The sequence below is a fragment of the Lemur catta genome, chromosome 1, assembly GCF_020740605.2.
Source record: "Lemur catta isolate mLemCat1 chromosome 1, mLemCat1.pri, whole genome shotgun sequence".
Lineage (NCBI taxonomy): Eukaryota > Metazoa > Chordata > Mammalia > Primates > Lemuridae > Lemur > Lemur catta.
The window spans coordinates 208,409,633-208,424,949 of record NC_059128.1 but is presented as its reverse complement, the minus strand read 5'-3'; the positions used below and the strand labels follow the sequence as shown (position 1 = coordinate 208,424,949).

The following is a 15,317-nucleotide window of genomic DNA, read 5'->3' as shown; positions in this document are numbered from 1 at the left end:
ACTTAGTTGTCACGTCAAGCTTCAGCTTAACATGTCTGAAGGGGACTAACTAAAGCCCACGCCCTGCCCCTCTCCCATTCCCTCAAAGACCGCCCCTCCCGCGCCTGCACGGAGTGAACGCCCCTTAACTGCTGGTTGAACTGAATTTCTGCACAGGCTTCCTCACCATCGATTGTTCAAACTTTCTTTCTGAGAAGCCCCATCTGTAGTACAACAGCCACATGTGCTTCTCGGTTGCCACCAAAGCCCAAAAGGCACAGTGGAGGCTCTGGCTCTTTCCTGCAGCTCATGCCACTGCCTGTGGTCTGGCACCATTCAGCACCCTCCCTGGATTCCAGGACCTCAGCAGCCTGAGGAAACCACACTAGGTACACCCAGAACTGGGAGAGGAGGGGAACTGACAGCACAAGGAGGCGCTGCCCCGAAGGCCATTCTAAGAACCCAGTTTGTCCCATTCTCTTCTCCTCTGCCTGGGGCAGGAGCCTCCTGTACCTGATCATCTCCTTTCTGTCAACACATAAAGACATCTCTTATGTGCCATCTAACACTCAGTGCGGGACCTCAGGGGCAGGGACAGGGACAGTGTTGGAGGGACACACCCTGCTTGCTGGGACCCTCCTTGGTCCAGCAGAGCTGCGCTGTGGATAGCCTGTGCACAGCTTTCCCTCGATGCTGCACATGCTCAGACAGCCCCTGTGACAATGACCTGGTACCTGGCAGTGGGTCTCGCAGCATTTCCTGTCCCTTCCCCACTGGCAGGTCAGACACACACTGGGCACTCTCAGGGGCATACAGGGTTCTGTGCAGGTTCCTAGGGGCTGCTTCTCACTCAGCTCTTTGTCCCCTACTCAGGAGGGCACATCCCAATTGAGTGAAGGAGTGACATTTTTGTAGGGACCATCTTGAATGCTGTCTGATGAACACTTATATTTTAAAAGACAGTTGACACTCAGCCTTGCACAGCTATCTAAATTGAACAAAATGATTTGGGTCCTATGATGGGATAGTGCAGAAGAAAGGAAGAAAGTTACAGCCCCTGGAGAGGTTCAGAAAATAGTGACTGTGATATGGGGGCTCCAGGCCTGGCCCAGAGGCAATCATTTGTGTTGCAAATTTTGCATTAAAGTTTGGTTGTGCTGATATTTAAGGGACAACTAAAATGTAATTTTCTATTTCCCTTTTCTTTCTTTTTTTTTTTTTTTGAGACAGAGTCTCACTGTGTTGCCCGGGCTAGAGTGCCATGGCATTAGCCTAGCTCACAGCAACTTAAAACTCCTTAGCTTAAGCAATCCTACTGCCTCAGCCTCCTGAGTAGCTGGGACTACAGGCATGCACCACCATGCCCGACTAATTTTTTCTATATATATTTTTAGTTGTCCAGCTAATTTCTTTCTATTTTTAGTAGAGACGGGGTCTCACTGTTGCTCAAGCTGGTCTCAAACTCCTGACCTTGAGTGATCCACCCACCTTGGCCTCCCAGAGTGCTAGGATTACAGGCATGAGCCACCTCACCCGGCCTTATTTTCCTTTTCTTAATAGTTAATAATTTCTACAGGTTCATTGCCTGTTTTATGGAGGGTACACTTAAGTTTGGTTGTGCTGATATTTAAGAGACAACTAAAATGTAATTTTCTATTTTCCTTTTCTTTTTTTTTTTTTATTTTATTTTCCTATTCTAAATAGTTAATAATTACTATGTGCTCATTGGCTGCTTTACAGATCATACATGCTTCAAATCTCACTCAACCCAATTCGAAAAGACAGTTAAAAGTCTGCCTGGGATTTATGTTGAGTATTATTTAACACAAGTAGACCATTAGTTAAAACTTAGAAATAGTTTGCTGTACTGAAATTTTTCTTTTAATGGTATTTCTAAAAAGCCAATTCTAAAGTCCTTGATACAGTCATGTGATCTAAAACCATATACATTTCATGAATTGGTCTTGGTTGCTCTGATGGTCTAAAGTTGTAAAGTCCAATATTAATATCTAATTGACCCTACAGATTTAGGTCTAAGTAACCCTAGAAAGAGAGAGCAATACTTCTGAGACAGATATTTGTATCATATTAAATAAATAAGTAAACCCTCTTGGGAGAAAAGGGATCTATCAGAATAATAGAATACCTGCTGGTCAATAAAAATGCAAACAGGTTCTACAAAAAGTTCAGAGAAAGCAGCATGTCTCTTCTCAACATTTTTGGCTCTTTGACTATTTCATAAACATGTTTTATATTTGGGGGAATTTCCTTTTGTTTTCATGAGGTAGAAGCTTAGTACAGTCATCCCTTGGTATCCATGGAGGATTGGTTCCAGGATCCCCTATAGATACCAAAATCCGTGGAAGCTCAAGTCCTTTATGTAAAATGGCGCAGTATTTGCATAAAACTTGCACATACCCTTCCTTATACTTTAAATCATCTCTAGATTACTTACAATACCTAATACAATGTAAATTCTATGTAAATAGTATTGCTTTTGACATTTGTATGCTTTTTATTGTGGTACTGTTATTTTTATTGTTGAATATTTTCAATCTGTGGTTGGTTGAATCTGTGGATGTGGAAACTGTGGCTACAGAGGACCAACTGTAACTGTTTCACAATTTCTTTCCTTTACTGAAGATTATTGAGTTACTTGGATGCTCCTGTTGGGGTTATTACCAGTACTACCCTTTCTTGCGAATTGCAGTAATAATGGCTTTCCTCTCAGCAGTATTCCAGGAATCTCCTTGGTGTACCAGAATTCTCTCACACAGTGCCTTCTTATATTTGGTTGCAGATGTGTCTGTGCACCATAGCTTGGAGATTTGAGCCAAATTGTTTCAATCCTAGGCTTAAATGGATGGTGGTCTGAGCTAGCCCTTTTTCTCTAACTAGCTTACCTGTGTTCTTACTCTACAGGCCCTGTCGTTAATGAAACTGTGCTGCAGAATCAGGAAAGTGGGTACTGTTTCAGTGGATTGACATTCATGCTTGGCACAGTCACTGTCCTGTCACTGGTTTAGGGCTAAAGGCCTGGACTTGACTGACCTTTTGCTGGCAGTGCCTAGCCAGCAGTTAGACCTCAGCCTACTCACTGAATGCTCTGAGTCCCAATTTCCTCCTCAGTGAAAGGAGAATAACAATTAGTACCTATTCTGGCTCACAGAATTAGTGTCTATTCCATAAATCTATCAATCATCCATTCAATTAACATTTATTGAGAATTTAGCTGTTTGCAAGGCACTGGGACCAAGCATGAATAAGACAGGATATCTGCCCTGAAGGAGCTCTTTGTAGAGATTTAATGGATCAAGTAATATAATATACACATTTTTTAAAAGCATCAACCTTATTTCACACCAATTAGGTTAGCTATTATGTTTTTTTAAAAAAGAAAAATAATAGGTGTTGATGAGAATGTAGAGAAATGGAAACCTTGTGCACTGTTGTTGGCAATATAAAATGGTGCAACTGCTGTGGAAGGCAGTATGGCAGTTTCTCAGAATTCTAAAAATAGAATTACTCTGTGATCCAGCAATTCCACTTCTAGTTATATATCCAAAATTGAAAGCAGGAACTCAAACAGATACTAGCACATCAATTTTCATAGCAGCATTATTCACAATAGTGAAAAGGTAGAAACAACCCAAGTATCCACTAACAGATAATGGATAAACAAAATGTAGCATATACATACAATGGAAGACATATAGACCTAAAAAGGACCCAAATTCTGATACATGCTACCACATGGATGAACCTTGAAAACATTATGCTATGTGAAATCAACTGGACACTAAAGAACAAATATCGTATGATTCCACTTGTAGGAGTGGAATAGGAAAATTCATAGAGACAAAAAGTAGAACAGAGGTTGCCAGGGGTTGAGGGGGGTGAAGAATGGGGAGGTCATGTTTAGTGGGTACAGAGTTTCAATTTGGAATGATGAAAAAGTCTAGAAATCAGTAGCAGCGATGGTTGCACGGCATTGTGAACGTACTTAATACCACTAAACTGTACACGTAAAAAATGGCTTAAATGGTAAATTTTACATTATGTATATTTTACCACAAATTTTTAAAACTTTATAATCCCTAAAATGCTATACAAATGTAAGGATTGTTAACTTGAATTAGGATTAATGGGATTATGTTTATAATCAATCCCTCTTTTAAAAAGTGCTATATGCATGAAATTATTTTGTTACTATTTATTATATGATATTAAAGAGCATCCATGCAGATAAACTTTATTAATAATTTATGTCCCATATTCGTCCAAAAAGAATTGAGATAGTTTGTTCTAAACACATCAGGGTAGTGAAACCAAAACCAATTAATATCAGACAAAATACAGAAACTGATAAAAAAAAAAAGGAGAGAGGAAGAAACAGAAGGCAGATCAGAAACTAAGTAAAACTCTCTCAGTTTCCTAGAAACCAGGGAAGTGTTCATATTCATCAGATCTTTTATTAATGCTTAAACGAAACATTGGTTTCAACATGATCATTGTATGGGCCTATAGTCCTTTATGTTGTTACAATTTATAATTCTGGGAATTTATTGTGTAATTGGGAACACATAATCAAAACAGAACAAGGAGGTAAAACTAAGACATGTTTCCCTAAGTCTGAGCCCTCAGGACCTTATTCTGTGTTTAATGAAACAGGTTCCTGGACAATTGTCTGCCCACTTGCCACCGCCCAATCCAAGGGGTAGGGAACCTGCAGGGTCGGGGCCACATGTGGCCCTCCAGATCCCCAAGTGCAGACCCTCCACCAAATCCAAACTGGATTCAGTCAAAAGGCCGAACTCAAGCATCCGGAAGGCCACATGTGGCCCCAACGCTACAGGTTCCCCACTGGATGGCACACTCGTAGCCTGGAGTGACAACCATCTCCTCAGTGGGCAGCCACTGCCTCTCACGCCCCAATCCAAACCCTGCGCTGGCAACCTGGATCCTGCAAGTTTCCATGTGTGGCTGGGACTCCAGCCCCTGCTGACGGTTCCGTCTTCCTGGCCAAGACCCGCACCTCTCACAGAGGGCAGGTCAGACCTCACTTCTCCAGGACCCTCCAGCCCATGTCCACGCCTTCTCCTCGCTGTCCCTGCTCAGCACTCCAGTTACTCATTATTCATTGCAATCGGGGTTGCAAATGAATAGAGAATCATGCTACCTTTGTTTCATTTCTTATGAGAAATGAAAAACAAAAGCCATTAGACCAAAGATTACATCATACATTTTATTAGAAATGATAACATTTATAGAATGATCTATGAGAACCAGGTGGGAAAGCCAAGATGATCTAACCCAGCCTCTGGACACAAAAAGAAACTGAGACCCCGAGAAAGGAGGTGACTTACCCTGTATGCTAGAAGTAGAAATAGAATTGGAACCCTAGTTTCCTGAAACCCAGAGTTTTTATAACACCATACTAGTTTCATTTTAATTTGTGTTTTATCTAATAATCAGCAAACATTTCTTCAGATGCACCCCAAACATAGGCCAAGAGCAAAAAGGCAACGTGGCAGGAAGGATACTTGCTTTGCCACAGTTGCAGGCCTTGGCAAGTTACTTCACGGCTCTGGGCCTCTGATTTTTTTGGGTGTTTTTTTTTGGTTTTTTTCATCTGCAAAATGAAGGCATAAACTGGATTATTTTTAAGGTTATATCTGCTTCGAGCTTGTTATGAACCTACTAAAAGGTTGGGCTAGCCCCACCAAATAATTATAGTATGCAGTACAGCTTATCCTCTCGCCTCTGCTCCTTCCTCCACGCTATTCCTCTCACCCTGGGATACACATCCTCCTCATTTTTCCCCTTACTTTTTTTAAAAAAACTTTTTATTTTTAATTTTTTTAAAATCCCTCTTAAACTTCACCCAGCTCAGAATCGGCAGTGTCTCCCCCAACCCCTGGCTTAATTAGGTGCTGCTTTTCTGCACCTGCTTTCCCTGATTACCCTGTTACCTTAGCACACTCGTTGGAGTCATTGATTTTCTTACCTCTTCCATTAGACTATGAAATTACGAAGGTCGGCATTATGGTACATTTCTCTATCCCAAGTGCCTATCGTGGAGCCTGGTTTGTAGTAGGGAGTCAATAAGTGTCTGGTAAATAAATGTCGTGGTTTTGGTGTGGGAAACAAGGACAAGATTGTGGTACTGATTTCATCTGAAGCTGTTAGAGTTCTTAAGGATGATTAGAATTTGAAAGGAGGTGGAAAATGGTCATGACCCTCTCCCAACTAAAGGGTGGGGGAGTGTAACTAAAAGCAATGGGTCATATCAGTGCCACTTAGTTGAATAGGAGACCATCTGCCTTAGAATCTTCCAGGGTGCTTGTGAAGATTACAGATTCTGAATGTGTAAATTTACCTTTACAGCAAGCTCCTTAAAAAGGTTCTTTTCACATGAATGGGGAGTCTCAAACTCCAGGAAGAAACTTTGGCATTTGTGGGCATGTTCGTGAAGAAGCAGAAGGATGACATGATGGAAATGGAGCTTTGGAAAGGGCATAGCCTGGTGGTCTACAAAATAGATTGGTGGAAGAAAGATCCCAGAGTCAAGGGTGAGCTGCTAGGAATGCACCAAAGTGTTCAAGGTGAGAGGAACGGAGAGCTCGCTCTGTGGTGGTGGCACCAGAAGTAGAGAGTCAGCAGTCACCCCAGGAGGGATGCTAAGGGATGAAATGAGAAGCCTTGGTGACAGACTGAATATAGGGGGTGATTTGAAACAACTGTGTTTTAGGGACCCTAAAAAAAAACGTAGTTCCACCGACACACATGCTATTTCCATCTAACGAACTCTGCTTCAACTTGATGTGATTGAGGTGTCTGGGAGGCATCAAAGTGAAGACCATGTAGGCCCTTGGCAACACGGGCCCAAGCATGACTGAAGGTCTGGGTGGAATACAGATGTGGGAGAGTCAACAGCATGAGACAAGAGAGTGAGTTCAGGTTATTAAAGAGTGAAAATCTATGATACTTTCTGAAATGTGTGATGTGTTAGGATAGCAGAAGTAAATGAAAACTCTTGATGGCAAATTGTGTTGACAATAAGAGCAAAAATAGACTTCCGATGGGCTGGTTCCTCAAAGAGCACTCTCCCAATATTGGAGAGCTGAGAAGCGGCGGAGGGGGTGGGTAGTGGCAACAGTTTAAAGGAGGGGGCAGATTAGGGAGCACAGACATTCACCAGGAAATCCTAACATGTATCTATTTTAATGATCTTGCTTACCAAACAGAGTTACATTCATTTTTTTAAAGACATTCTTTCCATTCTTGCCCCTTGGTTATGGCATCATCTGAAACAAGTATAAGGTGCCATATAGAATGGAACCAGATAGCCAAAGCTCTGTTTCCATGCTATGGTGAATTATGGCTTCAGAGAAGAAACATTCCTTTAAATGGAGCAGGGTGCAGTGGCTCACGCCTGTAATCTGAGCACTTTGGGAGGCTAAGGCAGGAGAATCACTTGTGCCCAGGAGTTGGAAGCTTCAGTGAGCTGTGATTGTGCCACTGCATTCTGGCCTGGGCAGCAGAGTGAGACTCTGTCTCAAAAATCAATCAATCAATCAATCACATTATGCCTCTATTTCCCCCTTAAGACTTAAGGGGGGGTATATTTTGAAATATAAAACAAAGGGCCAGGATGTATGCTAGTGCATAGTACATTAGTGCAGGCTGCTCTAGCATCATAAACTCCATTTGGTGTGCTAATTACAGTCCTCCACCTCTTGATGGATATCCATTAGGACATAAATTGCTGTAGGTGCTTAAAGGTTTTTAAATTACCTGAGTATTTCCAATGTTTTCTGGTGTTCATCTGCATTATTTATACTTGATGAGTTTAGATGGTAAATCCTTAAGAGTCTTTCTTTTATGAACATGCTTTGGAATAATACTAAGGCAGGCATAAGAGTCATAAATTCTCTCCTATTTTATAAAGTTATTTGAAGGGAATACAGGAGAAGAGAGAAAGAATGGCTTAGGTGTAAGAGCTATTTTTAACTTACATGTTAATCTGAACTGAGATGTGCGGCCAGTGTTCAGAGGAATTCCTATCTTTGGAGTTTTATGTGTTACACTCCCACAGGTAAAATGAAGCAGTTGGATGAGATCTCTAGGGTATTTTCCAAACTATAAGCTGGATATGACCTGATAAGGGATTTTTTTTCCTTCTGAGTTGTGAATATTTTCCAGTGTCAGATTCCTGAAAGCTCCAAAGAGTCTCTTAAGTTCCTACATAATTGTTGAATAATAAGATTTATTTCTGCCCACATTCTAGTTCTTTCTGCCTTCTGACTTCATTTAATCATCAATACATTCTTAGGCTGATTTGCCAAGTTGCTTAAGACCAATGCTTCATGAGTGCATAAGAGGCCGATTGTACGCGGGTTTTCTATGAATGCCAAACTGTTGCTGTGGTCCTGCTTGATGTCAAGGCTCATAGTAACATATTGGTGTGGAGGCTTGTATTTCCTTCTGACAGAGCAACTGTGGTCATTGTAGGATGATTTCTAAAAACCACAGGAACCTCTTTCTCAGTGACTCTCTTAGTTGAATATGATCTTAAAGTAACTTTTTGGTAGTCTTTACACTCCTAGAAATTGTCAGTGCATCTCCTTTATCAGTCTTTATCAGTTTTGTCTTATTAATATGCATTTATACAAAAATGGTCATTTTAAGTAATTGTTGAGCTATAAAATATGTAAATTGTATGATCTATTTATATCTCTCAAATGGAGTTTACATATTGTTACCTCCAGTAACATTTTAAAATGTCATGTAAACCATTTTTTAATTATAAAAGCAGTAAATGTTTCATTTTTTAAAAAAATAAAACATTGTAGAAGGTATGGACTAAAATGTAGAAATTATACTTCCCCATATTTTAGCCTGTAGTATCACTGTCCAAAAGCAATCACTGTTAACAATGCCTTAAGTTTGTTTGCATAAATTTTCTAAGCATGTACAATTTTACATATATTTATACATACACACTTATTTGTATACAAATAGTCAGAGTTTGCCTATTGTTCTATATCTTGCTTTTTTTTTTTTTTTCACTTAAAAGACCTGGGCTCTGTCATATCAGCATGTTTCAATCAGCCTTATTCTTTTTAACAACTGCATGACATTTCATTATATGTATGTGCCATAATTTTTTGATGAGCACTTAAGAAATTTCCAGCTTATATCTGATTGTTGTTACAGATCTTGGTCTGTTGTTCCAATTACAAACAATGAACATTCCTAAAAGTGAAATTACTGAGTCAAGGAGCATGTGTTTTAAATTTTGATGAGATATTTCCAAATTACCTTCCAAAGAGCTTGCACAAATTGACATTTCTACCAATATTGTCAGAGGGTGTTTCCTCATCCTCACCGATCAGTCTTTCTTTGAGGTTTGAAATTTTGCCATTCTAGTCGATAAAAAGTGTTATTCCTTTTCAATATGCCTTTCTTGAATGTATGTATTGAGCATTTTTTTCATAATAGTCACATATATTTGCATGAATTTCCTATTTTGTATCCTTCCCCCCTGCTTTTTTTTCTGTTGGATTTTTTTGTCCCTTGCCATATCCATTTTTGTGAGAAGAAAAGAAATGCTTTTCTGAGAAAGGCTGTCATTTAATAGATAATCCACCAACAGTTCACAAGAAACCATATATGTATATATTCTACACATGAACACTTGTATAAACACTTACCTACTTGGAGCTCTAAAAGAAAGCATATATGTGGCCGTATAGGCTAAGGAAAGAAAGAAAACAATTCATCTTGGATAGGTATGGGGACTGGCCTCACTCTTTCTGTTGTTTTTCTATTGCTGTATAAAAACTATAGATTTAACAGATTAGCTCACAGTGTCCCTGGGACAGGAGCCCGGGCACAGCAGGACTAGGTTTTCTGCTCAAAGTCTCACAAAGCTAAAATCAAGATGTTGGCTGGCCATATTCTCATGTGGAGCTCCGGATCCTCTTTTCAGTTCATGTGGTTGTAGAAGGAGTCAATTCCTTAGTGGGACTGAGTTCCATGCTTCCTCACTGCCTGTCAGTGGGGGGCCACTCTCCACTCCTAGAGGCTGCCCACATTCCTTGCCACATGGCCCCTTCCATCTCAAAAGTCAGCAAAAGGGGATCTCCTTGTGTTGAATCCTTCTTGTGCTTTGAATCTCTCTGACCTCTAGATCCAGATCTCAGTTCATATGATTAGGACAGGCCCAACTAGATTACCTATCTTAATGTCCACTGAACAGCAAAAATCCCTTCATAGCAGCACCTAAATTGGTGTTTGATTGACTAACCTGGAGGAGGTGCATATATACCAGGGGCCAGGAATCTTGGGGACCATCTTAGAGTCCTGCCCACCACATCCTCCACCTGCCATCCTTGAGAAAAGTGGACAAAGTTCATATCTTTTGGCTTAGGAAATCATAGTGAAACATCCAATGCCAGAGGAAGAATCTAGCACACATCTAACCCCACATACAGCAAAATACATCCATGTGGGTCAAAGATCTTGATGTGAGTAATGCAACAGCAGAAAACTGGAGAGAAAATATAGGAAACCACATGTACAACGTAGGTAGGGGTCAGGCAGACCTTCCTTGACCAAGGACCCAAACCTGGTATTTTCAACCCCAATGTCTGCCCTCGTGGCCCCCACACTATATGGCCAGCCCAGAGGACAGGTCATTCACTAACGGATTTTGGGTCCTCTAATCTTGTTGTTTCTTCTTGATACCAGTGTGACCAGAGTGTGCTTTTGTGAGATGCTGGCCTTGTGTGTTCAATAGAACAGAATGAACTGACCAGAACCTAAGTAGCTGAGCCACTAAGGAGAACTGTATTGATGAGCATTATTTTAAAAGAATTCTAAAAGAGCATTCTTCCCTCCCTCTGTCTCTCTCTCTCTTTCAACCTCCCACCTGCTGCTGCGATTCAGGCGCATTATACGTGACTTGCTTGAGACTGAAGAGATTTATATAAAAGAAATTAAAAGCATAATTGATGTAAGTAGATGTGGGGAGTGGGTCTCAAGCATAGATTCAAACTGGAGAAGTTTTGTGACACGAAGAGACTCAAAATAGTTGCCATATTTCTCTAGAATTCCCACCAAAGTTTCAGATCTTATAACATCACAAGTGTCTCTCCAGTAGGAATAAGAACACTCTTATGGCTCTTGATTTGTGTAGCCAAATAGCTTCCAAAGAATTACGCTAATTCATGCTGATTCCAGCAATGCCCAACTAGGTTCACCATATGCTTGCCAACAAAGAATATTATAATGTAAGAGGTTTTGATACTTTAAAAGAGGAAGATTATTTCTCATATTTTAAAGGAGCCTTTTTTCTTAAGAGTGAATATACATATTTTCCTTCTTTTCCTAAAGGAGTAATTTTCAGGAAAAAAGTATATGTACAAAATTATTTATTATAGCATTTTACAATAAAATATCAGAAGCAACCCATATGTCCAATAAAAAGGTAGCATTTAATAAAGTATGATATATATGCTAAATAAATATTATTCAGCTGTTAAAAGATAATTATTTTATATAATATGTAGCAACATTGAAAAATGCTCCTGATATAAGATTAAATTTAAAATAATATATATGTAGAACTTACAAGCTGAATCTAAAACACATGAAAAAGCAATCAAAATTATATTATATATTGTGATTATAACCATGTACAATGAGTTTTTAAAAGTCATGAAAGAAATATAATAAAACATAATAGTCATTGCATCAGGTCAGAAAATCATGGGTAAGTATTTTTTCTTTCTTTCACATTGGACTTGTATAACTTATAAACATTTAAAAAATGTATTTGTTCTTCCTATAAAATTACATTTTATTACCATTTCCATTAAGCCATCTCCTAAAGATGGACATATAAGGAAAATGATATCAAAAGAAAGTATTTGACAGAATAGCTTTCAGGAAACATGTGTGCTATATTCCCCAATTATTTTGCTGAAGTTTTGATTTCTGGAGTAGCTAATTCAGATTATCTCTTATATGTTCTTACCTGTAAAACCTACCTTGTTTCTGCTTCTGCAGGGATATATCACTCCAATGGATTTTATTTGGCTGAAGCATCTAATTCCAGATGTTCTTCAGAATAACAAAGACTTTCTCTTTGGGAATATTAGAGAAATTTATGAATTTCACAACAGGTATATAATAATTCACATTATCAGGAAAAATGGGAAATAAGAGAAGGGTGGCAATCAGACAGATGGAATTTGGAAATGAAGGACCTTAAATGTTTGCAGGCTTAAGCAAGTGGTTTGGAGTCAGTGGGTTGGGTTGGGGTGGGATGGGGTAAGAAGGATGGGAGAAGCTCCACTGGCTCCCTGAGGAAGAGGGGAAAAGACATCAGAGACATGCACTTGGTGTCAGGTATGCATGTTGAGTGTTCCTTTGCTTGTTTGTTTATCCATGTGTCAGCATCTATTGAGCACCTGTTCTGTGCCAGGCACTGTACTCAGCATTGGGAATGCAACAATGACCAAGACACATGTCCACACAGCATTAGCATAGGATGATGCTGGGAACTAGGGTGTTAGAAAATGCTAACTGGTCAAACAAGTCGTACTTTTACCCCAGGGCTGCTTGGATGTTGAGTTCTAGAAAATTGTAGGGAAAAGGACTTTGGAAATCATCTTCCAACCCTTTCATTTTACACATGTGGAGATGGTAGCTTGTTGACTCACTTTACTCACTACGATGACCCCAAGATCACACCTAATTCATGAAGGGGTAAAGAGTGTTTGGTGAATTGAACCACAGTTGTTTCCTAACCCCATCCCTTGTCCAGACAGAGAACTGAAAGGAAAACCCCTTTCTGCTACTTTCCCTAGAGAAGTTATTCAACTTCTTTGAGCCTCAGGTTTCATATTTATTAAACCCTATCTTGGAGGGTTTGATCGAGGATTAAATGAGATATTAGCTGTGAGGCACTTAGCCTGGCTTATAGTAAGCTCTCAGTGACATTAGTCATAGCAGCAGCAGTAGCATTCATGATACATATTATTGTGTAGTGGGGACCATCATTGTGTCCTGTGTGGCTGTGGGCAGTGCTTAGAATTACCAGAACAGCTGCCAGTGGTTTCAGGGTAATCACAATAATAGCTGAGAATACATCTTTTTCTTTCAAATTAGTGCATAGAAGATAAGAGCAATAAAGCCTAGAGAACAACATTTTTCTAGGCACTTCTTAAAACCTGATGTGATTTTACTTTAAAAAAATTTTTAACCCTATACGTGTAAAAATCAAAACATTATTACCTGTGTACTTTTATTTCCCCAGGACTTTTCTAAAAGATTTGGAAAAGTGTGCTGAAAACCCTGAACTTCTGGCACATTGCTTTCTCAAGAGAGTGAGTCTATGCTCCCAATAACTCAAAATAACCATGTGATTAAAGTCAGCCCTTAATTTTCTGTGTAAGTGGCAAGGGCAAATGGCAACATGAGTGATCTAAAAACTTATATCTGCTTCCCTCCCTCAGCTTTATTGAAGTATAATTAACAAATAAAAATTGTATATATTCAAAGTGTACAAAAACAAAACAAAACAAAACAAAAAAACAAAGTGTACAACATGATGGTTTGATATACATATACATTATGAAATGATTACTACAATCAAATTAATTAACACGTTTACTACTGTGTGTGTGTGTGTGTGTGTGTGGTGTAAACTAAAAAAGTTGAACTCATAGAAGCAGAGAGTAGAAGGCTAGGAGAAATGGGGAGATGGTGATCAAAGGGGACAAACTTGCAGGTATAAGATAAATAAGTTCTGGAGACACAATGCACAGCATGGTGACTATAGTTAATAATACTGTACTGTATATTTGAAATTTGCTAAGACAGTAGATCTTATAAAATCTGCCTTTTGGATGGAAAACAGGAGTTGGCCTCCCAACTTGACCTCACTTCACCCAGGGTGAGAATGAGTCCCGTCTGAGCTTCCACTGATTTGTGGGAGCAACTGTAAGCCTGATGTCCTGCAAAGGCCCATGACAGGGAAGCCTGGCCACCCAGGGTCCCCAAAGCAGATGATCCTCTGCTGAATGACTGAGCTGTTTTAGGACAAGACTCATAAAGTGGGTTTAAAGTCCCGCACTAAAGTTGTATTCATGCTCTCAAAAAGAGAAATATTGATGTTAAACTGAAAATCTCAGAAAATATATTTTTCTTCTATTTTATCTTTTATAGCATAGAGGATAATTAGAAAATTTCAAATCTGTGGCCTCTCTTAGGCTTAGCACCCAATTTATGAACTTCTTGCCTACAACACCATACCTCTAACCGCCTTCCCTACCCCACGGCCCAGACTTCTTCCCTCTGGCCCTGTTTCTATGCCCCGGTTTTGGGCCAGTGGAAAATAAATAAGCTGTTTGGGCCAGTGGGAGCTGGCACAGAGAAACATCCTACCCAACATCATTCCTCGAGCACTTTCTAGGATGGCCATGCAGGTGATCCGGGGGCCCTCTGCTTTCTAAATCCTTCTTATATCTTTTCTTTTATCTCAACTAGCCCTTCTCATTCTCTTTCTTATTTTTCCTTTGCTGAGCCAAGACAACAAATCAAACAACTTAAACAACACACAGGATGGCTAAGCCTAAGACCAATACTTACAATTGAAAGCAAACAAACAAAACCCCCAGGTCTCAAGGTATTCGACATAATAGAGAAAGAGAGTCTTCACTACTCAGAGCCCTTCGGTGGCCCTGTGTGGCTTTCCATCACACCTCTCCTAGGCTTTTCATCAAGTGCTAGAGATTCAAGGTACATTAAAAACCATTTTGCACTCAATCTGATTTGTTTCCTTTTTGAACTATTATAACGTTATTATTAGTGCTTTGTATTGTTTTGCGTTTTTGCACTCATCGAGCCACTAATGTGAAATCTAGTTTCAGAGTTTAGAAATATCTTATGGTTGCATATGTCATTATGGCAATAATTATTTCAATCATTGAATGAGAAAAGGGCCAACCTCCTGTGGGGAAAAATGGATATTATCAAGTAAAAATTGTTCAACTATGAGGAGATGATCAGAGAATTGCTGACTAAACATCTTTTCTTGAAAATCATCTTCTTCTAAAGTTTTACAAAGATTTTACAGCCCTCTCCCCCACCTTGGGAGGAATCTTGGAAATCATTAATCTGGACTATATAAACACTAATCTAATCCTGTATGATTTATGAGGTTAGAGACAAAACACAAGCAGTAAATTTTTACTTTGTAGAACCTTTCTGTATGCATTATTTTATTTGTTTTATTTTATTTTATTTTATTTTACCAAACATAAAGT

At 39.4% G+C, this 15,317-nt stretch overlaps 1 protein-coding gene across 1 annotated transcript in view; it reads left to right on the top strand.

The window, feature by feature from the left end:
* Nucleotides 1–15,317, top strand: part of MCF2L2 (MCF.2 cell line derived transforming sequence-like 2) — a 207,706-nt gene that overhangs the window by 159,025 nt on the left and 33,364 nt on the right. The window contains exons 17-19 of the mRNA XM_045539773.1: nt 10,933–10,999; nt 12,055–12,170; nt 13,307–13,376. Of these exons, the coding sequence (XP_045395729.1) occupies nt 10,933–10,999; nt 12,055–12,170; nt 13,307–13,376 (253 nt within the window). The remainder of the gene's footprint in view (nt 1–10,932; nt 11,000–12,054; nt 12,171–13,306; nt 13,377–15,317) is intronic.